The sequence below is a fragment of the Rhinolophus ferrumequinum genome, chromosome 19, assembly GCF_004115265.2.
Source record: "Rhinolophus ferrumequinum isolate MPI-CBG mRhiFer1 chromosome 19, mRhiFer1_v1.p, whole genome shotgun sequence".
Lineage (NCBI taxonomy): Eukaryota > Metazoa > Chordata > Mammalia > Chiroptera > Rhinolophidae > Rhinolophus > Rhinolophus ferrumequinum.
In genome coordinates this window covers 58,448,754-58,475,454 of record NC_046302.1, presented here as the reverse complement: position 1 = coordinate 58,475,454, position 26,701 = coordinate 58,448,754, and the positions used below count along the sequence as shown (strand labels likewise).

Sequence of the window (26,701 nt, the reverse complement as noted above, 5' to 3'; positions counted from 1 at the left end):
TAACATTTCTACACACCGCTTGCTTTGCCGTTCGGTGTGATTTCAGTGGCATGCATGTTCGGCGGTGCCAAGTGAGGTGAGGTATGTAAGAGCCAGTGCACAGGTGTGCCACACTGCCCTTGGGTGAGGCGTGCACACGAGCCGCGTCCCTCCATATTCTGTAGTCCCTAGTCGGCCTGGAAGAAAAGGACATTTATTTACAAATGCATTTGATCTGCGCTTGCTGGGCTGAGGTGAAGGGATGCTGGCGGGTCTTGTGTGTCTCCTCTGGGTCCCTAGCTGTTCTCACCCAGGTCCAAGGTCTAGAATCAGGACCGCAGGCCAAATGGGTTCCCTGGGGAGCAGGCTGGGAGGGGTGGGGCAGTGGGTCCAGCAGGTAGCCGGGGAGGTGGGTCCCTTGAGAATCTGAGTCCCAGGGTCCATTCATCCTCCCCGTCTCCTCCTCCTCTGTCCTGTGGAAAGAGGGTGTGGGGAGAATCTGGGTATTTTGTGCAACTGAGTTGTGGTTGCCAGAATTGTGTAATAAAATATTTAAGATGCTTAACTACATAAGTAAAGTATCACATGTGGGGGAAAGTGTTGGTTGTAGACTAACACTGAAAAATATTAAAGTGTTGGGCTCTCTTAGTTTATCCGTCAGAAAGGAAATTTCAGTGAACACGAGTGGAGAAATCCCAAAGGGCCACTTCACCGTGATGCTCTCTCTCCCCGTTGTTGGGGTCAGAGGAGGAAACTGCTCCCGCGTCGCCGTAGAACTCAGGCAGCCGCCCTGACTTTGCTTTTTAAAGACTCTCACTGACTCTCACTCGCACGCTTTCTTCCCTGTATAATTTTAATAGCTTTGAACGTTTGCCTTCTCTTAACCTTTAAGATGGAGCCCCCCTCCACACCCCCATTTATCTTGTCCTCCTGAACTTCTATCGGTGATGTCAGTGTGAATGCAGTGTTTGCAGTTTCCTGTCTGATTCACTTCTCAGTCCCCACTGAGTCGGGGAGAGCCCCCTCTTTCTAAGAACTCAAAGTGTGGCATTACTGACTTGATGGCAAAAGGGTCCACAGCTCCAGCAATCATGCAGAATCCAGTGTTACCACAGCAATGCTGCCCTGGTGTCACCCCGTGCCCTGTGTGTCACCAACCCTTGGTAGAGCCTGATCTCTGGACAGGACGTCCCAGTGCTCCCAGCAACCCGGAGAGTCTGGGTGACAGGAGAATCCTGTACATTTATGGGATTAATACATTGTATCCTTTACTCATGCAAGTAAATACCGCCATGACCTTTATGAAGCAGAATGAAGGGGGCAGAAATAGGGAGACACTTAGGAAGGGAAGCCAGACACTAAAGGGGCCTCGTTCAGGGGATGTGAGAAGCAGCGTTGCAGGCAGAGAGTTAACCATCCGAGGGCCCGTTTTGCAGAAACGGAAGCTGAGAGCACGGAGGGGAGGACACGCGTCTCTCAGGGAGTCCTCGGCCCTCTGCAAATGCCACCTCCCTTCCTGTGAGCCACCGAGGAGGAGAGCCCAGTGCCCGAGCTCTGTGCCGGACCCCTAGTCGAGCTGGGACAGGACCAGGTGTGCTGGCTCCCGGCTGTCGTTTCCTGGGCACTGGTGGATCTCTCATGGGGACCACAGTGCACAGGCCTGCTTTCCGCGTGTGTGTTTTCCATGAGCGGGGAAAAGAGAAGGGGCCCTAATATGCACTAAGAATATACTCCTTTCCAAATGGGTATAAAGATGAAATCCAGCCTGCACAGCGAAGCCCAGAGCAGCCATGCAAGCGGAGGGAGCACTGACAATGGCTAACACGTTTTTTGTTATGTTCGTTTTACCACAATAAAAAATAATAAAAGAAAAAATGAAAGGGGAGTGTTTTTTTTCTCTGAAGGGCCCTTGGTCGCTGCACTCATGTTCCAGAGGTCGTGGTGTGTGTGTGTGTGTGTGTGTGTGTGTGTGTGTGTGTGCGTGTGAGTGTGTGCAAGGTGAGCCCGGCAATCCCAGACTTGGGATGTGGGTCCGTTCAGTGCTGGAGTTTTAAAACCACATCTGGGAAGGTACTATTTAGAAAGAAATGGAGGAATGGAAAGTGTCTGTGGGTGATGGGTGTGACCAGCTGGGCTGAGGAGAGAGCAGGCCATGGGAAGATGACTGCACACGTGTGTGCATGTGTACACATGTGTGCACATGTGTGTGGCAGCGTTTCCTCTGGTGTGTTGCACATGTGATGCACTTGTGTGTGGCATCACACAAACGCCCTGCATGCTTCCTGGGGACAGTGGGGTCCCACAGGCGCTCCGCCTGCTACAGCACCCAGGGGTGGCGGACGGCAGAGCTGCGCTCCGTGTACCTGCCGCGACGTGCTGCTGTCTGAGCCTGTGTCCTCACCTCCGTGCCGCTCTTAGCCTCCTGGTCACGATCATGTTCATTTATCTACCTAAAGCATGTAACGCCATGCTTGAAACTCTTAGCTCTTTTTCCTCGTGTAAGTGTTTTGTGCACGTTGCTTCTAAGGGGGCCGTGTGTTCACTGAGCATGGTGACTCGTGAGAACTGGCGGAATAGTGGCTGGTGGCTGGGGTCCCTGGTGAAGTGAGGGCTGCTGGTCGTGGGGACAGTGTGGGGCCAGGCCCGTTTTGTGATGGTGGAGGTAGTGGACCTTCATTCTTTGGGAAGGTCCACCCTGCACATGCAGTGCCCTCGTGAATAGAATCGGAAGTGGCACCAGAGAAGCAGACCAGACAACGGAGTCCTGCACCCTCCGGGGCCACTGGGGAGTGGGGTGGGGGTGCAGGGGTTGGAAGTCATCTTGGCCTGCCTGACCTGGCTGGGCCTGCAACAGTGTCACAGTGGTAGGTGGCAGTGCTGTGCGGTCCCCTTACTTAGCAGGTTTATTCCAGGGGCCGCTCAGCGGCGGTGCGGGGAGCAGAGGGCAGGCGCCGGTGCTTCTCTGTTGAGCTAGAGTCTGCTTTTGAAGTTGAAGCCCTTAGAAAGCTCCAGGGGTCATGACCGCAGGCTGCCTGGTTTGAAGAAGCACCTCAGCTGCCCTCCTGTTACCCTCATTTGGTCGAAATTATCCATGTGCCTGCCCCCTTGTTAACTGTCCTCCCCGAGTGAGAAGGACACTGGAAAACAGCACGGTCTTTTCCCAGTTTCCTCAGATAACAGCCCTGCCCCCGGCCCACGATGACTGGATAACTTGGTGTGATGTCATTTGCTTTCAGTTTCTTACTCCGCGTCTAGTCAGAGGCACTGGCTCTTCTGCTGTGGTGTCTGAAAGTCCTTGGGAGCACGCGGCGCTTTGGGGCTTTGGCAGATGCTTCGCAAACCCCACGGACGTGCAGTGTCAGGTTGCACAGGCCCTGCTCCACTAACAGCCTTTGGCTTGTGTTTTCCCAAATCCACATTCCTTTAGTACAGGAAACACCAGTCCCCTAGCCCCGGATGCTGCTCTCTATGAAAATTTAAAAGTGAATTTCACATAGCGAGCGTCAGACTGAATTAATCAACGTCCAAGTCATTCCCCTCCAGTCGCAGGTGACACGCCTGTTCCCTAGCGGGGCCTTCTGAGGGAGACCAGCCACCGCTGGAGACAGATGAGTGGACCTGACTGCACGTCAATGTTAGCTTTGGAGCCGGCAGGAGTCGGAAAGTGTATTTCTCCCCTGCCTTATCTTCTCACCATTCTGCTGACCACTGCATACTGGCCCTGCTTGGTAGTGGGCCCAGGCTCACTACCTGCCTGCTAATTGGAAACGAGCCTCTGTCTGCACTCCCTCGTGTGATTGGCGGGTTCCTGAGGGTCCCGTCAGAATAGACGGGGATTCCCGAGTCTTAGTGCGAAAAATAGATTTGGAAAGTATTTAAAGAGCATTCTGGGTACACAGATACCGACATTCCATGGGAATGTTAAAATCTCCCAAAGAAATCTTATTTCAAAGCCAGCAGTATTGGGCCTTCTCACAAGAGAACACGTCACGTTCTGTTCATCCCTCAGTGGCACAGCCGGGACAAGACAGCCCTCTTTCCAGGGTGTATCGATGAGGAAGGTTTAAGAGACCCAGAGACATTTGTACACCTTCTGAATTTTGACTTCTAGGTTTAAATAACTCAAGGCTCTCAGTGCAAACTCAGGAATTTTTCTTAGGTCCTGTTGAACCCCCTTGGCTGTGTCTAGTCTGACTTTGCAGAGGCTTTACAACCTTGGCTGAGAAGGTCAGGGGCACAGCCCACGGGCGGGCAGTGGTCTTACCAGCACGTGGCATCCATCTGGGAAGAGACGAGGCCCTCCTCAGCCCGAGCCCTCCGGGGGCAGGCACTCTGTGTGCCCAGGCCATCTCTCTCGCACAAGCCCTCCGGCAGGACCCTTCAGAGGTACCCTGTTTCTCTCGGGCATCCTGCCTGGAAGGGTGGGGATGACTGGCTTGATTCACCCCTTTCCTCTAACGCCTCCGAGGGAAACTTTTGGTGTCCAGGTTTTGGACTTGAATGTTGGACCTTTTGAGAGTGAGTCATAGGGGCCCTTTGGGGATCAGGCCAAGTTGATCGGTGGTGGTTTCTGAGGCAGCCGGGGGTCCCTTGGGCGCAGTAAGCTGTTTCTGGCCCTGCCTTGTGTGACCGCGGACCACGTGTCAGCTTCTCTGCGCCTCCTGACCTTAACGTGGTCAGGGGTGATTGTGGAACTCCAGAGGGGCCCCAGGTGTGCCTGAATTTAGGAGGTTCTCTGAAGTCAGGGGAAGCCTTCTGCTGTTGCAAAGAAGTCTTTCCTGGTGTTAGGGAGAACCCGTCACCCTCTGTTCACTAGGGATTGTGCAGCTGCAGGGAACTAGACACGCAGCCGATTCATTCTCCCTGCAGTCACTCGAGTCATTTTCATCCATTGGAAAAAGAAGCCCCACCCAAAATACCACAGTTACCCTTCAGTTTGACCAGCTCTTCACAGAGCTTTGTCGCCAGCAGACCCCTCAGAGTCGCTGTGAGTTCAGAGGCGGACATGTCTCTCCGCGTGCGTGCCACGGTGCCGGGTTCTGTTCCCTGTTCTGTTCTGATGAGAAATGGTAACTTCACGTTTTACATTTGATCCTCCAGGGGGAAAGCCACACCGCTGCTGCTTTTCCGAAGACATAGCCCCGACTGAGCTCTCCAATGGAGACCAAAGTCACACCCTTGGAAATAACCCATCAGGAAAAGACAGCGCTGGGCCCAGGGCAGACACCACGGCCTGTGTGTCCCTACTCGGAGACGGCGGCAGACAGAGCTGCAAGAGGCCGGAGCAGCCCAGATTTTCTATGGATTTGAAGATGCCAGCGTTCCACCCCAGGCAGGAGGTCCCCGGCCCCAGGGACACGGCAGACTTCCCCTTGCATTCGGATCAGACGTTTCCGGAAAGAGCAGATCTACAGTTGTCATCCCGGAAGGAGAAGCCATGTGACCTGCACAACAGGGAGCGTTCTGGGGGGGGGAAAAGGGCGCCGGCCCCAGAACTGACCCCGCTGGACCTCAGTGAGCGGTCGACCCGGGATGACCGCGGCCACCGGGAGCTGGCGTCCTCGTTGCAGGCGGCACTGGCCGTCCACCCGTGTCCTTACTGCAGCCATGAGACCTACTACCCTGAGGTCTTGTGGATGCACGAGCGCATCTGGCACCGGGTCAGCTGCAGCTCTGTGGCCCCACCGTGGATCCCGCCCAATGGCTATAAAAGCATCAGAAACAACTTGGTTTTCCTTGTCCGGAGTGGACGCACGGGCCCCCCACCCGCCCTCGGGGGCAAAGAGTGCCAGCCTCTGCCTATCGCTCGGTTCACGCGCACCCAGGTGCCGGGAGGGGCACCGGGGCTCAAAGGCACTTCCTCGCCCCTGGGTGGGACGACCAAGGCCACTGGCACACCTAAGAGCAGGGAGGGCCATCCTGGGGGCCCCTGTGTGCTCTGGGCAGCCGGTTCTGAGGGGCCTCGGCAGACCAAACACAGCCAGGGCCCGGAGCAGCCGGGAGCCCTGGCCCAGCTGCCCCCGCCGAGGCCCAAGCAGGAGGCCGGCTGCAGACCGGGACCCACAGCGGGTGGCAGCGGGTCCAGCAGAAGTGCCACCCCCACGCCCACGGTCATCGCCCGAGCGGGCTCCCAGCCCCCAGTCCCCAGCAGGCTGGGGGACAAGTATATCATGCCCCCGGCGGGGGCCAGCCTTGGCCCCCCAAATAAGCACAGTGCCCCGGAACCACTGAAAGCCAAATTCAGCCCTCAGCCTCAGGGTCAGCCTCATGTGAAAGGCGACGGGGGCCCCGCTCTACCTCCCCGAGAGCCCCCCACCAAGGCCGGCCAGGGCTCCAGAGGGAACGCTGCCCTGCAGTCCCCATCTGTCCTGCAGGCCGTCAAGCAGGAACCCACACCTGAGGGCCCCGAGAAGCCTCTGGACGTACTCAGTATCTTTAAGACGTACATTCCCAAGGACCTTGCTACTCTCTACCAGAGCTGGGGTGCCAACGGCCCTGCACTGGAGCATAGAGGTAAGCCGTGCGGGCCGCCTGCCCGCCCGCGTGGGTGCCATGGGCACCGTGGCACCGCCGTCCTCACTGGGCTCCCTCCCTCAGGAGCCTGTCCTCAGGAGGTCCGTGCCTCACCTGTGGTCCCAGGGCAGACCAGAGCGGTCGGTGTCACCCTGCCCGCCCCAGCTCGGTTTCCCCCTAATTCTGCTGCTGGCAAGTTCCACCTGCTGTCCTCGGGCACCTGGCCCTGTGGCCTCAGGGCTGCTCCCCTGGTGACGCTCCTGTACGAATGCAGCTCCATCCCTGGCACACTGACATCTGACGGGAGCAGCAGCTTTGATGGCACTTCATTTTCTTGGTCATTTTAAACAGGATCTGTACATGCTTATTGTCCCTAGTCTCTCAAAAAGACAAGGCATGTTCATTCGAAGTGATTACTGTTTTTCTTTTTTATACATACAAATATAGTTTAAAAAATACCAGTATGCCACCCTTAGTAAGCAAAGCTTTGCAGACTATGAATGTACCATATAAAGTTTGGGGAATTGACTTGTGCTAAGATTCTGGAAAAAATATACCTTAAATCATAGTCTTCCTTTCCTGCCACTACCGCAGTATTGATAACTAATAGTAATAATGAGGCATTGCCAGCAGTTTCCACACCTCCACTGACCACGCCCTTGACCGTAAGTTGACGGTCGCTGTCACTTAACATCCAGCACACTGGGAAATCTGAGTGTTTCCCGTTAAAACCCCGTACAAACGAAAGCCCCACGGCGCGTAGTCTGCCTTCACTGCGTGAGCGGTCCTAACCGGCTTTGGACAGAATTGGACAGCACGCACCTGTGCCTTCTTCAAGCAGCTCACCGTTCACAGTGACCTTTGAGTCCAGTCCCTCAGAGTCCAGGAAGCTGGAAGCACTTTGCGGGACAGGTTCAGGGTTCAGGGGATGTCGTGTCAGCAGAGAGCACCTAAAGTCTACCATGTGTGGTGTCCGGGCACACAGCGCCGGTCTCTTACTAAGTTCCTGGTATTTTCCTGTGACTTGGGCACTTGCCCAGATCCACAGGTGCCTGGGCCACCTGGGCGTGACACACGGTGCCTCTGGGTCAGCGTTAGAGGGGAAAACGAGGGTGGTTTTTGACTAGGAGAAAACGCCAGTGTCCCGGGCTCCGAGACGGTGCTGTCCTTGCTTGAGGCTGACCTCTGCCCCTCTGCTGAGGGGCACTGAGTCCTGTGGCACGTGCTCAGAGCCAGCACTTCCTGTGAATTTTCCAGAAAGAAGCCGAGAGCCTGGACGCCCAGAGGCTGTGAGGGGCGTCATGCCGTGGTGGTCGTGTGACGCAGTGAGCACCGGTGTGTCCCCTTTAATGTTCTCGTCCCTTCTCTCTGCGCAGGTGTCCTGTGCAGGGGCTGTATGTGGGCAGACGGCCCTCGGTAGCTGGTGAAACGCGGCTACTATGCAGCCCAGTGTTCTCACTTTTTCAGATTGCAGTTCTACAGTTGCAGCCATATTTTCTAATCATGCAGATTATTTGCTAGGAAATGGAATAGAGTCTAGTGGTTGGCCTTTTGGATCTGATGCCAGCCTCAGTTCTTTAGAAATGGGTTTTCTTGAGCTCTAAAGCCAGGACGTTTTAGACACGAGAGGACAGGTGAGTGTCAGTCGGCACCTGTGCCCCTGGTGACTGTCACCTGTCTGTGCAGTCCTTCCCTGTGATTCCACCCTTCCAGCGAGTGAACTAGACATTTTGCACCTGTGTTTTAATGGCTCCCACCCAGTAAACTGGAGTTTAGCTGGTTACATCCTTATAACGTGCACGGACTACACAGACCTAAACCTGCTAGTTCACACCTAGGGGACATCACCCCCTCTTTTAAAGGCTCTTTGGTCTTCCCTGTGGCCCGTGTTTTTGTGTTTTAGTTCCCCCCAAAAAATAGAAGACAGTTTGAGGCTAAGGTTTTGAGAATTTCACATGATGGAGATTGAAATACAAAGTAGCCTGAGATGTTTTCCTTGTCTTTAAATTTTTTTAAAAATGAATGGTTCTAAGGCTTTTTTTAAAAGGAGAGGTTAAATATTTATTTTTAAAAGGGAATAGTGCTCAGTTGTCCATAAAGCATTTGTGCTCTTGGATATTTCCGGTTCTAGTGTACACACTGAAATATGGTGAGGTCTAACCCCATTTGTGGTATTTCCGTTCACTGATGAGGATTTCTTGGGGGAAATGCTTTAAACTTTTTGGCTGCTCTATACCACTGTGCAGTTTCAGGATCACAGTCTCCACGTTTAGGGAGGGACTGAGGGCAGCTTGATTAAAGCTCGCATTGGCGAGCCTGTGCAGAGGCCATACTGTTTGATCCGAGGCTCAATGAGGGGAGACCCGCTCCCCAGAGGCCGTTCCCTCCGCTGGACTTGCGTGTGGCTGCTGGTGCCAACTTGGGGGCCATTCAGAACCAGCCGAGTTCTCCCACAGGACAGTCCCTTGAGCCTTTCCTGGCTGCCCTCCTGCTGAAGCTCTCCTGCCTGTATGGATCTCTACCTGGCCTCCAGGGCCGTCACTGGTTCTTTTCTCCTTTGAGGGTTTATGACGCTTTTAAAGTGTTGTATCTGGAGGGAAGTGAGGCAGCCTTGATGTGGTCTGACTGTGTGTTTGAGAGGTGATCGGAGGATTTGTTTCTTGTCATGGAGAGAGTTCTGTGACTGCATTTTAGGAAGCGTGTGCAGCCACGGATCTGCACCGTCTTGTGACTGAGGTTTTTGTTTCCCGTGGGTTGCTGGGCGCCTGTTCTTGCTGAGCACCTGGACACTCGAGTTTTGCATCACGAATCTAGAATCTTACTTAATTCACTGCTATTCAAAATAATCTCTTGGACTTTACCCTACGAGTCTGTCAGCACTTCTTGGATCTTATTTTGTCTGCCGCGTTCGCTCTCTCTCGTAGTGGGGTGTCATCTGCGGAGTGAAGGTCACCCCTTCTCATGCAGGTCACTGAGCCAGCGTGTTGCTATAGCACCACCTTGCACCACCTTGCAGTTGGGAACAGAAATACCGGAAGAGACTCTCCCAAAGGAAGGGCTACATATTGTGTCTATAGCATCATAGGAGCTTGAAGTGAGGCTCTGTGTTGTCATCTGTGGATGTTTTCCTTTCAAACAGAGGACTTTGCTGTCAGCCGATGCCTCTGAGACATCAGGTTTTTCAGAAGTTAAGACAATTCTCAGGGACCTTTCCCCGACATGCGTTTTGACTGAATGATGTTTGTGTAGAAATAAATCTGGAAACGCTGCCAGAAGAGGAAAGATTCACGTGGAAGTGACCTCTGTCGCTTCACTTAGGGGCTCACCGATTAACCCTTTGAAAAGCGCTACATTTTCTGTAACCCTGTGACAGTGTGGCTACCAAGTCTGCAAACATTTGCATATGATATAAATGGTTTGTTGGTAGAGCAGTAATAAAATAATAAATCATCTGTGTTTGCAGACTTTGTAGTCAGCCTATATTATGTGATAATATGAATTTTAGAATAAAAAATTAAAGGTAATAGGATAGGATACTGCTAGATAGAATAATATATCAGTTCTTTCTTACTGGGACTCAAAGAATTACTTATACCCAGGACACAGTACGACGGTGATGAAAGATTTGTACTTCTTTTGTTTGAGTCTTTTCAGACTCTTTGTAGGATCTTTTCAAAGAAGAGTCTGATGTGCCTCTGGAAGGTTGGCCTGGCCTCTTCCTCACTTTTGAGTCCACTTTCTACATACACCTTGAGTTTCTAGGTCAGAGTGTCAGAGCTGTTTGCTCACCAGGTAGTCTTCAATTCAAATGAAGTTTGCAACCTTTTTAATTAACTCAGAATTTTGGAGTAGCTTTGGCATAATATTATTGACCATAAAGGGCACGGGTCCTTTCTTTAAAAAGTAAAGAGAAAATGGCATGGTAAAATGCATGGGAAAACTGTGTGTGTGCATGTGTGCGTGTGTGCACTTGTGTGTGTGCATACGCATTGGTGTATACTTAATGCAAGGAAATAAGACTGGGTGAGTGAAAGTGCTGTGTTTTTTCTGCTGCTAGCTTGGATAGGCATGACTTAGGAAAAGTATTATAGTGACGTAGTTTTTGAATATTGTGTGTGTTAGGCACAGTGCCGTGTCATCTGCCACCATCGCTAACTGGTGTTCTGCATATCCACAGGGAGGCTCTACGTTGAGATGCAGTCAGGCTGTTGTTCGGAAAGCCCAGACAAGCACAGGGTTCTCAATGCCCCATAGGTGTCCCGCTGGCGTGTGCTGACAATGAAAAGGAGTGGGGAACAAATTGCTTTGAAGTTCAGATGTTCCTAGACCAAAATACGAGGAAGGAATGGTGCTCTTGAAAGACATGTTAGTTAGCTCTCAACAGAGCCGACAGTGGAGACATGCACACCAGATGTGTACTTAGAGCTCCGACTGGGCGTGTGGCACCCGCAGCAACCTCCAGCCCCACTTGGGCCCAGGATGCAGGGATGGGTAGGCGCAGCTCTCCTACGCTTTTCCTCCCCCAACTTGCTCCGTTAAAACTTCCAAGGAGGAGGCACACAGGCCGGTCCCTGAAGCTACTGGCTGAGCCCTGGTTTTCATGCTTTGCAGTGAATGGGGCACTCTGTCACCATTAGTAAGCGGTGTCCCACGCATGACGGGGGGCGAGGAGCGGTTAAAATGTGTCCTAGTCTTTTTGTACCTGAACGAGGCCGTGGGAAATCGAGAACCTTGTGGGCAACTTCGTAAGTTTCTCTGAGGCTCACGGGCATGATTTGTCACGTGACGGTTCTGACGCGCTCTGCCCTGTGGTTCGTGCCTTTCTTTGCTTGATCTCCATGAACATGGTCTGTAATGTAAGAATGTGTGATACTGGTTTTGCCTGTTGAGGCCTCTGAATGAGGACAAGGAGCAGCATCTTGCTTCGGTTTCAGTTAATGTGACTGAGACCCTCTGTCATCCTCTCGCTGCCCTTTGCATTCCAGTGTCAGACTTTCGGTTCAGGGATGGCAGGCAGCCCAGTGAGCATCGTGTTGCTGCCGCGGTGCCGTTTTCTAGTTCGTATTTTTGTTCCCTGTTTTCCCAGTGAGCGGCGTTACCATTGAGCCAACCTGTGGAAGTCAGGCTCAGGGAAGTGTCTGTGGGGCTACCATTCCATGAAAAAGCAGCCTTTTCTTCAGAGAGACTCCCAGACACAGAGAAGGCAGGCAGACCAGTCGGCGTGCGCTGCGGCCCTGTTCCAACAAAGGCTGAGCGTCAGTTAGGGTCAGAAGGGAACGTGAGGCCAGTGTGGGAAGCTGGGCCTCATTCCCAGCTGTCCCCTTGGGTTCCCCGGGGACAGCATGGGCCGCACAGCCAGGGGCCTGGTGGGCGGGGTGTTGATGGCTCAGCCCCCTAGCTTCTGGCCCAGCATCGTGGTGAGTGACAGAGGCGCAGCCCTGCTGGTTCCACGTCCCCGCCCCTGGTCTGGGCCCTGTGTCCTTCCGATGTGCCTGACGTGCCGCTGACAGAGCCCGCGATGGCTGGGCGAGCATCCAGCTGCTCAGAGCCCCGCACACCTGACAACCGCTGGGGTGGGCCGTTGTGGGAGCCGGTTTTAATTCCTTATAATTTATGCTCGCTGGCGGCCCTGCCTGTGCCTGGGCTGTCAGCAGAGCCTGGAGGAAGGCTGGCAGTTGTCACCTACGGCCTGAAGGTGCCGCCCATCACGACACATCACACAGGCTAATGATGCTTTCCTCTCTCCTCCTTCCCCCACCTGCACCCGACGGCCACCACCACCCAGGGACACTCCGGACACAGGCCCGCCAAGGAGACTTCGTCTGCATGGAGTGTGGGAAGTGCTTCCACCAGCCCAGCCACCTCCGGGCCCACATGCGGGCACACTCAGGTACTGCCTGCCCTTGGTCCCTGGTCCTCTGACTGTCCGGGTACCCAGGGGCACGGGGTGTGGGGCCTCTTCTGCGGGTGGTTTCATTCTCCACAGTCGCTGACATACTGAGACCTCAGGCCCTATGAGCTGAGGGGTGACGCACCCCCTTCTGTGATTAGACGCCAGACTGTTCATCCAGCCCCTGAAATGGTTTTCTCTTTGCATCCAGTGCCACGTAGTTTGATTTGAGATAAGCCTGTTTGCAAATGTTCCGTTTTAATTAGAGTAGACTGCTCAGAAGTGAATATGCTAATGAGCTGTGCTGCCAGCTGCACATACCGGCATCACAGCCCATTCAGGCAGACGCGCGGCTCGGTTTCCCCCACTGGCCCTGCTGTCCACCCAGACCCCTCGGACCGGTCAGTGATGGATGCGCAGTCGCTGGCCTCTTTGTAACATGCTGCCTGAGACCGTATCAGGCTGAGAGCTGAGCCTGTGACCTGCATGGACCCAGGCAGAACAGAGGCTGGAGGGCTCCTTCTCCAAGTGGGAAGGGTCATGCATAAGCCAGTCTGATGCAAAATGACAGGGGCCAAATGGCAAGGAATGCGGGAGGACGGGCCCTTTATACACACACTGATAATTACTGTTGTCAGTGACAGCTTTCTTCAGCAGGAAGTTGGAATTAAAAAGGGCAGTGGCCCCAGGCAGCTCTGTCACAGCGCCTTCCAGTAAGTGTGCCGGTAAATTGGTATTTACCAGCCACAGGCTGACGCTGGCATCTTTTTCGTGCAAGTGCTTTATCTGTAACGGCCCGTGAAGCGGGGCATCGGAGGACACGCACGTCGGTTGCTAACGCTCCCCTTGTTCCCACAGTGGTGTTTGAGTCCAACGGTCTCCGAGGTGCGGACGTCCACGCCTCCTCCACAGACACCCCCAAACAAGTAGGTCTTCCGGCTGGTTGGAGGTTTTGGGTTCGTATGAAGGTGCTTCCCCCACGTCTGCAGATACCTTCACGGGCTGTGTTAGAGCCCGGCCTTTGGGACAGCTGTAGGTGACCGAGAGACACGGCAGGTCACCTGACCCAGGACTTGTAGCTGTTTTCGGTCCTGCTGGGGGCAAGGGAAGTGGTAGAGACTGGTGGTGCCTTAACACACTAGTCCTGCTTTTCACCCGAGGTGTTTTTGCATCTCAGTTTCCTTGAGAAGAAATTATGCCTCATCCCCTTTCTTCAGCCCAGAGTTTGTATTGCTCCCTAAGAAATGTTCGCGGAGTTTGATGTTTCACGGCTGGGTCCTTGGCACGCCGCTTCCAGGCGCATGGCCACGATGCATAAAAGCACCCGTTTGTACACACGCAGTGCGTAGTAATCACCGTGGACGAGTGGCCTTTGTACGTGACTGTTCAGTGTCCAGGCTGCATGGCCACGATGCATAAAAGCACCCGTTTGTGCACACGCAGTGCGTAGTAATCACCGTGGACGAGTGGCCTTTGTACGTGACTGTTCAGTGTCCAGGCTGCATGGCCACGATGCATAAAAGCACCCGTTTGTGCACACGCAGTGCGTAGTAATCACCGTGGACGAGTGGCCTTTGTACGTGACTGTTCAGTGTCCAGGCTGCATGGCCACGATGCATAAAAGCACCCGTGTGTGCACACGCAGTGCGTAGTAATCGCCGTGGACGAGTGGCCTTTGTACGTGACTGTTCAGTGTCCAGGCTGCATGGCCACGATGCATAAAAGCACCCGTTTGTGCACACGCAGTGCGTAGTAATCACCGTGGACGAGTGGCCTTTGTACGTGACTGTTCAGTGTCCAGGCTGCATGGCCACGATGCATAAAAGCACCCGTTTGTGCACACGCAGTGCGTAGTAATCACCGTGGACGAGTGGCCTTTGTACGTGACTGTTCAGTGTCCAGGCTGCACGGCCACGATGCATAAAAGCACCCGTTTGTGCACACGCAGTGCGTAGTAATCACCGTGGACGAGTGGCCTTTGTACGTGACTGTTCAGTGTCCAGGCTGCATGGCCACGATGCATAAAAGCACCCGTTTGTACACACGCAGTGCGTAGTAATCACCGTGGACGAGTGGCCTTTGTACGTGACTGTTCAGTGTCCAGGCTGCACGGCCACGATGCATAAAAGCACCCGTTTGTGCACACGCAGTGCGTAGTAATCACCGTGGACGAGTGGCCTTTGTACGTGACTGTTCAGTGTCCAGGCTGCACGGCAGGGCTCTTGGATATGAGGGCCTGGCATTCAGCGCACTGTTCTAGAGCAGGAAGCACACACCATCGTAGGTGCGCCGAGAGCCATGCTTTGCAGCCTCCTTCCTTTCTGTCCCTCCTGCAGAATGCCACGCCAACTTCTCCTTCTCCCACAAGCATTTTTGGTACAATGTTCTTGCCTTCTCGCCGGTTGCCTTAGAACATTCTGTAACTGCAGCTGTTTCCCTTTGTAAATGAAGAGGAGTTTCTTTGCCACCAGGGTAAACATCCACGCCCGTGTCAGGTGGTCACTGAGGTAGCGTGCCCTGCGCTAGCCGACATGACTATCGGTGGGTGCATGCTTGTCGATGATGGTGACGGTTATTGGGACGTCAGAGGTACCTCAAGCTTCCTTCCAGTCTCTTTCACCAGAAGAGAATGGTAAGAGATGTGACATGGCTTTACCGAGGGCCTACCTCGAATTAATGAGGGAACTGGCCCTAGGGTGGAGAGTCCCCGATCAGGGATTTCCTCTTTGTTTTTTATTGCAGTTTTACAATTCCCATTTGTTGGTAAAAGCCTTTCCTCATATATCATCGACAAAATGCCTGCCGTTTGTTACCGTTTCTAGTGACTTCTCTCTCTTAACAAAACCCATACTTTTAGAATGTAATGCAGTTATTTCATGATGCTGTGACATTTCATGAAGTAAATAACAGCTCACTGAATGCTGAATTAAAAGATTTCCGAACATGTGTGACCTCCGCTGGAATTAGGTAGCACTCTCCTTTTTAACAGAAATCAAACCCTCCTGTGACAAGAGCCACTGATGTGTTTGTGGGATGTAGTCACAGCAAGGTCATGCCATAATTGGAGAATTACATATTGAGATTACAACTGGAGTCAATCCAGAGGGTTCCTGCGTGCACAGGCGACCCATTAAATCCACCTAAGACGTGGCTTTTTGATGAGTGTTTGACAGGGGCAGGAGCGCCAGGCACATCTATGAATAACTCAGTGAGATTTCTCCGGGAACACACATCAGTTTATTTGCTGCATATTAATTCTGCCTCAGCCTCTTTAAAATGCTTCTGTCGGAGGGAGAAGTACATCAACAAAGCAAGCCACTGAGGCTGTGTTTGCAGTTTTTTCTGGGTTGCCTGTAGTCACGCTGGGGATTCGTAACAGTGTTACCCTTGATGGTGGTAGACAAAGGTGTATTTGTATTGTTGCCTTGTTCCATGTAAACTGGAGTTCTGAGGCTTTGTACTCACTACCAGCTAACCTCTTGGTTTCCAGCGTACGGCGGCTGAGTAACTGTTACTCTCGGTGCAAAGCCCTCGGTGTCACCACTACGGTTGTTCAGGCCGTGACCGGAAGACTGAGCTGGGCTTATATGCCTCTTACATCAGGGCGGCCAGTTTGTTTAAGTCTGTATTCGAGACCATGGCCTCTGATAGTACTTTTTGTCCTCCTTTACATTTAAAGTGGCTTGTGTTGGTTAATCAGTGCATCTTCCGTTCTCTAAGGAAAGTCCGTTCTCCTTAACATCCTTTGGAATTGAAGTATTCGTGCGGAATGTGTCTGCCCGGATGACTGAACAACACCGCAACAACAGGCAGGGGTTTACATCTTGATGTCCGTTCTTATCCCGTAGTTCTCCATGCTGACAAACGTCACGGCTGCTCTGTTAGATTTGGGGTACACTGTGGGTTCCTGGAACGATTCTGTAGCTATTTATGTCACTTGAGTCTAGAACAGGACTCCCTATACTCATCAGTCAGGTTCTTCTCCACGTTGAGTGGGCTGTACCAACACTCCCTAATGAGAATTTAAATCGGATTCTTTTCCTGTGGGCTTTGGAAGCATGGCTCACGGGTTTTTATTTTTTAATCACGCAGTTCAGTGTCCTGTGTATTCGTGCAGAAGTTATTCACTGTGACACCTAAAGGTGATGGGCTTTGACAGGTAGACATACCAGATGCTGAGTTATGTAAGTGAAACTATGTTTGGGAATTCAGTTTTACACTCGTTAACTGAGCACCTACAGTGTGCCAGGCTCTATAACATTGGGGTGACAGTCAAGGTACTGGGGAGACAACAGTCAATATTTTTCCTGCTTTTATGGTTTTTAAGGCCGGTGGGTGGTTTAGACAAGAAAACAGTGGAGGACAAGGCCCTGGGGTGTCTGGAAGGCTGTGCTGGGGGGCAGGGAGCCCGTCTGGAACTGGAAGGGCATGTTTTGTTGCAGGAACCATATAAAGAGGAGGGAGAGCTGGAGCAGGTGGGCGGGGAACAGGGGCACGAGCCTGGGGGACACCCAGGCCCCGACACCTTTGCGAGGACGGGGGAGTTTCCTCCCCAGCGCAGTGGAGCGCCCTGAGCCAGGGATGACACCTTCGGTGTCGTATCCAGAAGCAGCATCAGGTTGGACTCTGTTGAAATGGATGCCGCTGGAGTTGGCTGAGCACAGCTTCGGAGGTGCTTGGGGACCCAGTGACAACAGAGGTGGCCCACGTTATGGTGGGGCTGGGGAGGAGCAGACGGTGTGGAGATGTTGGCCACGTGGCAGAACATGGGGACGGATGTGGGATGTGAAGAAAGGGAAGGCGTCAGTCAACCCCAGGTTCCGGCTCCAGTCGACGGCTCCCAGGAGGCCCCATTCCCCGAGCCCGGAACGTGGCCGGGGGAGGACAAAACCACTTCCCCATCACGTTCAACATGCCTCTTGGGGATCCAAGTGGGCAGGTTAATGTGCAACAGGCAGGTTATATAAGGGTTTGAAGTGGAGAAGAATGATCCTGGAGGAAAAGACCTGTATTTCGTAGCTACCGACTGACATTTACGTTCTCTCAAGCTCAGCTGGTGCTGTTCCGAGACCGAGATAACACACGTGGTTGTGAGACTGCGTCACTGAGTGGACGGCGCTGACTTGGACTCTCTGCCTTAGGCTTGTTAACTTCGCTTGAGTCGCATCTATAAAATAGTCACAGCAGCAGCACTTCCTGTGTTCTTGCTGTGAAAATTAAAATGGAAAGTGGGCCATGCCTGGCACGCAGTAAGTTAGCTGTTGTCATTTTCTCTAAAAGTGAACCATCGTCCTTAATAGCCAGTGGAAGCTCAGGCACAGGGTGAGCAGTTGTGTGGTGTACACGCGTGTAAAGGTGCACATGGACACATTTACGCCTGTGTCCACCCACCCGTCCCCGATAGCTGGCTAGCAGGTTGTGCTAGGGAGCTAACCTTCACGGCTCTTTTCTGAAGTGGGTGTCTTCCAGCTCTGTCGGAACCCGGCAGTGTGCTTGCACTGTGGTTTGGGCTTGGCTTGTTTTTCTGACTGTTGGCTGGTTGTTCCTTAAAGACAGGATACGGAGAACGATGTGTTTGGGAAGTGTGATCAGCTTAGCCGAGGTTTCCTGCTGTGCTGCTCTCCGCTCAGGAGACCCCACATTGCTGGACAGACATCACCTTTCCGTGTATACCTGCCCTGCTTTGCCATGTTAATATTTTAATGTTCTGTGTTGGATCATTCTAGCATCATAATACGCCCTGTATGTCAGTGAGTCCGTTCCGCGGGCATCAGGCCAAGGTCCACATGCAGACATTGCTTTAAGTCAGGTAGGTCAGGAGGAACGTGAGCTTTGAGGAGGAACAGAGTAATTTCCTTTTGATGTGTTATTGGTAGCAATCTCTTTACAGACGCCGGTCAAGCCTTTTCTGTGTTACAAACATGCACTTAATGTAGGAGATCCCAGAAGCAGTCATTTCTTCAACGCACGTGTCTCTGATAGGCAGTGAGGAAGGGGAATGGAGAGAAAGTTAGTGGATTAAACACAGCGTTTCCAAAGGGCGGCTCATGGTCACACTCGCTGTGCTCTTGGCGGCTCATTCTTTCGCATTTATGCTGAAAGGGTTGGGGCTGTCTTTCCGACTGAAGCATCCACAGCTGTGGGGATAGTGCTTCCAGCTCTAGGGAATAAAGGCTCTCGTTTGTGTGCGACCGTGTTTCCCCGAAAATAGGACCTAGCCAGACCATCAGCTCTAATGTGTCTTTTGGAGCAAAAATTAATGTAAGACCCAGTCTTATTTTACTATAATATAATATAAGACCGCGTCTTATATTAATTTTTGCTCCAAAAGACGCATTAGAGCTGATTGGCCGGCTAGGTCTTATTTTTGGGGAAACAGAGTAGGAAGGTGAGTCTGGTCATAGGGAAGCTCAGATTCCAAGCAGAGGTCTGAACGCCAGGAGGAGTTCATGCGTGTTGTCATTGTCACTTAGAAATTGTTTTTTCCATTATATGGTTGTTAAACATTAGAAATTAGATGATATATTACAGAATTGTACACTTGAAACCTATGTAACTTTACTAACCATTGTCACCCCAACAAACTTCAATTGAAAAAAAGGAAATTAAAGTTTAAAAGCAAGAAAAATTAACCTTCTCTTTCCCCAAACCTCCTGGTTTTAGGATTTAAAAGACCAGACCGACTTTTGCTAAAATAGGAAAACTAGAGTTTTGATTTGTTTATAGATTCCTCGCAAAAATTTAAAGACTATGATTAATAGTTTATTTCTTATTATTCTAAATGTTGTTTTAAAACAGTTAAGCTGGAGAAATAATTCCATTAATCAAAATAGCAGGAAATGAGAAAACCTATGGCAACCTAATTTGTCTCGTTTTTAGCAATGTGAGTTATAATGCCAATGATGGGGAATCACGTAGGTTGGTGTATTTGGACGTACACACAATCTCTTTTCAAAACTTTCTACGTTCTCAGCATCACAGAGCAGATTTCAAAATTCAGCTCATTTGTCTTATTAAGCCAACGTCTTACAGTGCATTTCCCATTTTTCTCTAAGTATAACGTGCTACCGAAATTCATGATTACAGTGACTTATCCAGAATGAGCCACGTTAACCTGAGCCCCGGTTGCTGTGGCTACTCGGGTGAAGGCCGTGCTCAGTAGGTGTGATGTGTGGCATCACGACGCAGTGACATCATCCCACGTGTGCCTGATGCAAGCCCTGCTCCAGGGACTGACCGCCCTCTGAAGGCTACGGGGTCCCTGTGTGTCCCCGGGGGCAGGTTTCTCTTGTGTATGTGCCATCGACCCCCACACATGAGCACAGACAGATTTCCTTCCTTATAAAGACAGAAGAGGGAAGAGCAGACCTCGTGATGCTCCAGAAGTCGATATCCATCCTCACAACATTAAAATGCCTTAGAGAAAGATAATATTTCTTCCGCATTACTGAAAAGCCCACTATTCACACAGCTGCAAAAAAGAGAAGCCAGATTTTCTAAAAGCTTCTCATTTTCTGATGACTCTTACTTTGTATGAGGAAAACAACAACGTGTGTGTATGTTCCAAATATCATGTCTCCAGTTAATTTACGTGTTTCTATGACTCCTTTGTTCCATAGCTGCACTTTCCCCTCCTGGTTTCTCAGATCAGCCTCCTTCCTTTCTTACACATCCTGTGCCCAGTAATGAATGCTGGTCACCATGGAGCAAGTGAAAATGACCCTCTTCAAAAATGGGATGCTGTTTGAACACAACCCTTCAGTTGTAAGGAGAAAGTAGGCACCTACGTGTCTAGATTCACGGACTAAATTGAACACCCGTGTTATTCAGGTTATCCAGATTTTCTAGTCCTTCTAAAATAGATGTGTCTAAAAGTTTCTGCGTCCTGCAGTTTAGATCGTCAGTCCTCTGTGGAGAGAGCCATGTTCCCGTTACCTCTCTCATGGTCATTTTTACTCTGCCAAGTGCAAGTATGTTTCCTGGTCCAAAGGAAGAGAAGCCCAGGTGAATACCTGGGGGTGTAATCGTGTTGTGTATACGGAATCTACACACACAGCAACACATGCTCATGCTCATTTTCTGCACACTTCGTGAAAGCACCGGGCAGCCTGCTTGGTACGGACACTTGCGTCCTACAGACGTCCAAGGCCAGCCACCTAACAACTAACAATAGCTCATGTAAACTCAAAGACTTTTCCCTTCCTTGATCGTATCTAGAACCAGTTCTGAGAGAGCCCTATTCCTGATCATTCTCCATGGCGTGATGTCACTGTGCAAAAATGGAAAACCCCTTTCTCAGTTTACTGCAGAAGTTTACTACCTGCTTAACGAAGTTTTCTCACATTTCTCATGCAGTTACTGCCTCCTACATTTCAGATAAACTGCTGTCTATACCACTGTGCCGAGCCCCAGCCCCCAGAGAGTTTTGTTGATGGTTGTTCTGAGGTTCACTGGATGTCTGTCCACCAGTAGGTCTGGTAGCTGTCATGAAGGCAGGGCTAGTTTCAAATAGGAATGTTCTGAAACTAGTAATGAATGCAAAGCACATAATTCGTTCTGTCAACCAGAGACCCCTGGCCCCCCATAACGGGCTTCTAGAGGCATGGCTGGAAACCAGCTAGAATTTTCCATGGAGGCTCTGTTTTATGTGTGCATGTTAATTTTGAGTGGTCGGTCTCACTTCATCAAGACTTCTGCTGAAGGTTAACGCCGTTCAGTAAGATTAATCTCGCCTGTTGTTTTGTCCTCAGACTGTAAACTCCATTGTTCAAACAACGACGTTTCAAGTGCCCTTTGTAAGCGCTCTCTAAAAGCTGCGGGCTCACATTTATTCTCATTGTCATCCTGCAGCTCGCTTGACTTCAGAATGCCCCTTCTATTCCCCTAACATGGTGATTAGTTATGGAAACTGGAGAACGTGCGCTCAGGTTCTGACGGACTGTGTGAGACCTGTGCTTTTCTTGGTTTGGCCCCCAAATTCAGCCTTGTTTTGGCACTGTCATCCACCTGCAAACCCACTTGGCACTACAGTTTTGCTTTCTGGATTCCGCCCCAAGCCTGCCTTGCCATCTCTTGAGCCTTTTCTCCAGAGCTGGTTCAGACAGGATTATTTGCCGTTCTTAGAAGGGAAACCGTGAGAGGAGTCTGATCGTCCTCTGAATGATGGGAGGTGGTTGTGTAAAAGCTGCCTCAGTGAGGCCGGAAGTCATATGAGAAAGGCCCATGCTTGTGTACAGTCAGTTACAGCTAAAGTCAGGCGTCTTTGCCGACCCGACTAGGTTGCTCTGTGAAGGTTATTGTTTGTGTTCTTGGGTGTTGAGCAAATTAATAGGAAAAATGCACATGGAAACCAAATGGCAGAAATGAGCTTTTCTGTTGTCTCCTTTTCTCCTCCAGGGGAGAGACCATGCTAACACAGACACCATCCAGACAGTGCCTCTCAGAAAGGGAACCTAGACACTCGTTTCCAGCACACCCCGGTGCCCTGTGACAGCCACGAGCAGCCCCTCCTGGAGGTCCCAGCAGTGACCCTGACCGCCCTGTGAACCAGCTGGAGCACTCCTGACCCAACGCGTCCAGTCCCGGAGCTGCTGTGCTGGCGTGGAGCGAGCGTGACGGGCGAGGCCTCTCCTTGTCGAACGTTTAGAAGTAAATGAAGATGCTATGCTCTAGAATTTCATGTAGATACTCTGTATGCATTTATGTGCTCGTCACCCAGAGTCCTGTATTTCCTTCTAATAAACAGTGGTGTTGGCAGGCACAGCAGGAGTCCCGGGCATCTGTGTTGTTGAAGACAAGTTCGAGACACTGGAAAAGATTCTTGCGTGTACTGGACAGAGTGCACCGCTCAGCACGGTGACGGAAGCTGCCCCGGCCGCGGGACTGCCGGGGGCTGTGGGGACACATGTGGTGGCGCCCAGCCTGCGAGTCTTCTACTCTGGCCCCTCCTGTCGCAGTGGGTGTGTGAGTGAATGGAAGACAGGAAGAAGGTGGCTCAGGTGCTGTGCAAACCAGGCTTGGCGCGGTAGGGCTGGTGACAGATCCTAACTAGTCCATGGTTCGATGGCGTCCCTGTCCCCTCGGGAGCCTGCTGCGTTCCCCAGGTGCACCATCCGTCCTTGGTGCCATGTGTGCCTAGTGGATCGGCAGAGGCAGCTCGGCTGTGGGAGTGCTTATGCTGTGCTTCGGGAAGAGCGCTAGTAGAACACTAAGAAAAGCAGGCTTCTCTGATTATTCTCAGGACCTTTTGTAACAGGGCTACATTCTGCAAACTGCTCACAAAGGAAGACTGCCCGTCTTAACACGTTACCTGGCTACTGCACCCTCCCAGTCTGGCCCCTTGTCAGTCACGGCAGCAAAACCCCTGGGCGGGTTTGGGGGCCCCAGGTCACCAGGGTGCTGGGGCTCTGGAACCTTCTGCCCTCCCTCCTACCCTCTCTCCCTGCACCACCCAGCAAGCAGGTATGTTTCCTCCGTGGGCCTGGTGCCCTCCACAGGATGAACACCTTGTTCCCAGAGCGTGGAGGTCCCCAGGCCCCTGGGTGTGGGTGGCTATATATACCTCTTCCTCAGTCACACAAATGCAAGCTTTTGTGGGGGGTTAAGACCGTGATGAAGGACCGTGAGCCTTGCATTGTACGCAGTGAAAAGTGTACCCCACAGATATAAATATTTCCTTTTCCTAGCACCGTGACACTATGTGTGATGGTAACCTTTCTGAGAGTTTCAGATTTTTGCACATATGATTTTATGCATTATCAAAAGTTACTGCTGCCTTGAATGAAAATGTTCTGTGAAATTTTTTGCAAGAGCTTTACTAGGTTTTTTTTAATTGTGAAATTTTGTAAAGGCAGGAAATGGATTAAAAGGAGCATGCTAAATATATTTTTCAAAAAAGCAATAATTTTACATGTACAGAAATTATCCTAACCTTTAATACTGGTGAGAGCAACAGTTTACTTAATGCAGTAATGGATTAGCGCAGGTTTTGTAGAAAATGGGCTTCTGATACAAAGATGTATTTAAACACACACACACACACACACACGCACACACAAACACACACACACACCCTAAAGTGTGGTTTTCTTGTTCTAATGATTTGTTGAGTTATTATATTATTGTTGTTGTTGATATTAGTTAATGTTTGGTTCTGGATTCTCCTTGTTACTGAGATTAAATTACTTGACGGTTCAAGTTACTTTGCAACACTTGCAAACAATGCAAAGTAACTGGCTAGCTTATATATACATATATGTGCATATATACACACATACATATATACACATATATATATGTGTGTGTATATCTCTAATTTTTTTACTTGTTTTTTCTTGATATTCTTACACCAGGTATGTACCAGAGTGACCTGTCGTATTGGCATAAGTAGGAATGTCCTTACAGACACTGTTGAGCGACTGTAACTGACTGTTCTGTAAAGGGCTTTTGAGCAAAGCTGCAGATACATTCCTCTGTCCACCTTAGAAATCCGAATGCCTTTCTGTTGACTGATGTTTGCTCATTTCGATAGTTTCTTCCCCAAATGATAATTTCTGCATTTCCTAGCTTTTAGTTTCTTGGCTGAAAGTGAACGGTGACCGTTTAGGAACGCACAGGGGCTAGTGATTAAGTCCCGTCTGTTTCTCTGTGTTTTAGTTATTAAAAGAAATTCTGTACCCAAAGTGACACGGAGGCGTCGTGTCCATTCTTCTGCTTCGGAAGCGGCACGCAGAGCTGGGAGGTCTTCCCGAGACTCCTCTCCAGGGAGCCTGGTGGAGAGGGGCTGCATTCCTGGAGCCCCGCTGCAGAGTGTGCGACCCAGCCCATCTAAATGATCGTGAGCTACATAGAGTTCAGAAAGCAAGTTTTTGCTTAATTAAACAGACGGGAGGGGACCCTCCAAGAATGCCCCCCCTCCAAGACAGGGCTTTTTTGGGCCTGACTGTGGTTCCTTTCTTCCCCCGATCATCAGTATTGTATTGGTTTGTTAACGCGTTTATGTCCGTTTGACCATAGTATTTAATGATTTGTGTTTCCTTATTTATTTAGCCAATATGTTTTGATTTGCTTTTTCTGAATGGTGATTTCCGCATGAACTCTCCTGTAAGTCACCTTCTGACTGTTACAGACTTTCCACTACCTCTCGCAATCTGCTGTTTCCTTGATTCTTCACGGGATTTTTACAGTGTTGGCGTCTAATGTAACTTAGACAATAAAGGGTTTGGTTGTCTCCACTGCAGCTTCTCCGTGTATCTCCCCCGCCCCCACCTTGCTCTGGCTTACGCTCCTGCTGGGGGGCTGCTGTCCTCACCCTCTCCACTCCGCTCACGTCTCCTACTCATCACTGAATTCAAGTAATGCACAAATAATGAGCTTGTAGAAATCTTTCAGGTTATTCACTCATATTCCTTAATTCGAAGAATGAACATTTAAATTCTCTGACACATCAGCTGTTCGGCATCTTCTCTGGGAAATCGTCCACTGAGCTGTCACTTTCTGCCTGGGAGGTCTTATGGCAATCTTAGATGCATAAATTCCACCTTGGTCAAAAAAAAATACCGATTTTCAAGCCAAGAGGATTTTGCCTTTTTTGTTTTGAAAAGTATGGAATGCTTGAAGAGGTTCCCCCAATAGTTATTTATTTTTTAAACCAAGGAAGACACTGGTTTCCTGAAAAGAAGGTTTTCATAAAAATTGCACTGGGAATTCCATATGGCCACTTGGTAAGCTAAAGGAAGGGTGATTTTGCCAAGTATGTCACACAAGAGCCGTGCTTATGTTTGGCCACTCTGCCCCAGGTTCTGTGACGTTCTAGAAACATCTCTGTAAAGGCACATGCACTGGTAGGCTAGGGACTCCGCACTCCTTAAGGTGGGTCGTGGATGCAGCAGGTGCTAGGATTCGCCTCTTTATGGTGCTGGTCTGGGCAGCTGCACATTCTTTCCACGGAGAGAAAGTGCAGCTCAGGGGACGAGTGTCTTCTGTGTCACAGAAAATGACAGCTATTCTTAGTCTGTGCCAGGAAGACAGTGCACCTCCCGGATTTTCATGGCCACCTTCTCTTCACCCACATTCCTTCATGAAAACAAGACGAATTACCACTCCCAAACCCCGAGAGTTTTCAGAAATGTACACAAAGGAGGACCACATTTGTACAGCTGTCCCTTTCCTCTCTGGGATCGTCTCCATGTCTGAAGTGCATGTGTTGCTATACTGCTTTTAGCTTTCCTGAGTTCTCGTCGTAGAACATTCTACTTACTGAGCGAAGACAGAGAAACAACGACAGGCTAGGGCTTTCCGCGCTGTGTGCACACCGTGGCCGCCTGTGCAGTGACGCAGGGGGAGTGTTCATTCTTCATGAATTTTGCTGATTATACTTTGAGGCAGTAAAATGCAAAAGACCATAGAATTTGTATTTCTTTTTTAAATACAATTTATAACATTATATTTTGTACTCTTTATATTAGAATTTGTAACTAGATTGATGTATTTAACTCTATTTCTGAAAAAAATAATTCAATGTTTCAGTTGTGTGATAAACTATTTAGATAAAACATATTCATTCTATTGGAATTTTAAATCAATAAAAACATCTTGGCGTTCTCGAGCTTTGTAAGACCTTTTTCCCCTACTTTGGGAGGTGGCTGAAATCCTTTCACAGCCTGTTTTGATCTGTGGTTTTTTATTCTTGTTGGCAGAACACAAACCGAAGTCATAGTGCTCTTTCTTTATTTAAGTGGAAGAGTTTTTAGGATGATTCACAAGATAGTTCATCTCAAAAGATGCCAGGATGGCCAGAGTGGTTTTTCCCCGCCCACCCCCAAATCTTTTGTGGACTCCAGGATATACGCACACTGGTTTTCTTTTTTTGAAGGGTGACTATGTATTTCTCATTTTTCTCCCCACACAATACTTTCACACCAAATACACACACTGCTCTTGTACTTGCAACATAAACCACACAGCACATACGGGAATGGACGCAAAGCAGAGGACATTCTTGTATCAGAGCCTGGATGCAGTGCGGCTGGGGCTGGGCTCTGATTAGATAGCAAACCCGGGACTTGGGGCCCTCAGCTGCACTAACAGAATTTTAATTTAAATAGATAAAATTCATTTAAAGTTAAACAGTATAATTCTGTCTCAATGGGCAGGAAAAAGAAGGGACGAGGTGGGTACTTGAACGTGGCTTTCAGATTGTGCTGGGTAGGGTGGATGCACAGTGAGTCGCTGGGGCAGTGTGTGGTCCACAGGGTGCTAACCAGCTGGCGGTGCCTGGAGCTCCTCCCCTCCAGCCTCCGGGATGAGAGCCTGCAGCTC

The 26,701-nt window shown here is 50.5% G+C and overlaps 1 protein-coding gene across 7 annotated transcripts in view; it reads left to right on the top strand.

The window, feature by feature from the left end:
- Positions 1 to 24,110, top strand: part of ZNF516 (zinc finger protein 516) — a 113,179-nt gene extending 89,069 nt beyond the window's left edge. For 6 of the 7 annotated variants that reach the window (XM_033087167.1, XM_033087164.1, XM_033087162.1 and 3 more), the window contains exons 3-7: positions 5,080 to 6,492; positions 7,750 to 7,827; positions 12,278 to 12,382; positions 13,241 to 13,308; positions 21,779 to 24,110. In XM_033087167.1, coding sequence (XP_032943058.1) covers positions 5,080 to 6,492; positions 7,750 to 7,827; positions 12,278 to 12,382; positions 13,241 to 13,308; positions 21,779 to 21,838 — 1,724 coding nt within the window. In that variant the 3' untranslated portion in view covers positions 21,839 to 24,110. The remainder of the gene's footprint in view (positions 1 to 5,079; positions 6,493 to 7,749; positions 7,828 to 12,277; positions 12,383 to 13,240; positions 13,309 to 21,778) is intronic. The other variant, XM_033087168.1, reaches the window with a different exon arrangement.
- Positions 24,111 to 26,701: the final 2,591 nt, after the last annotated feature.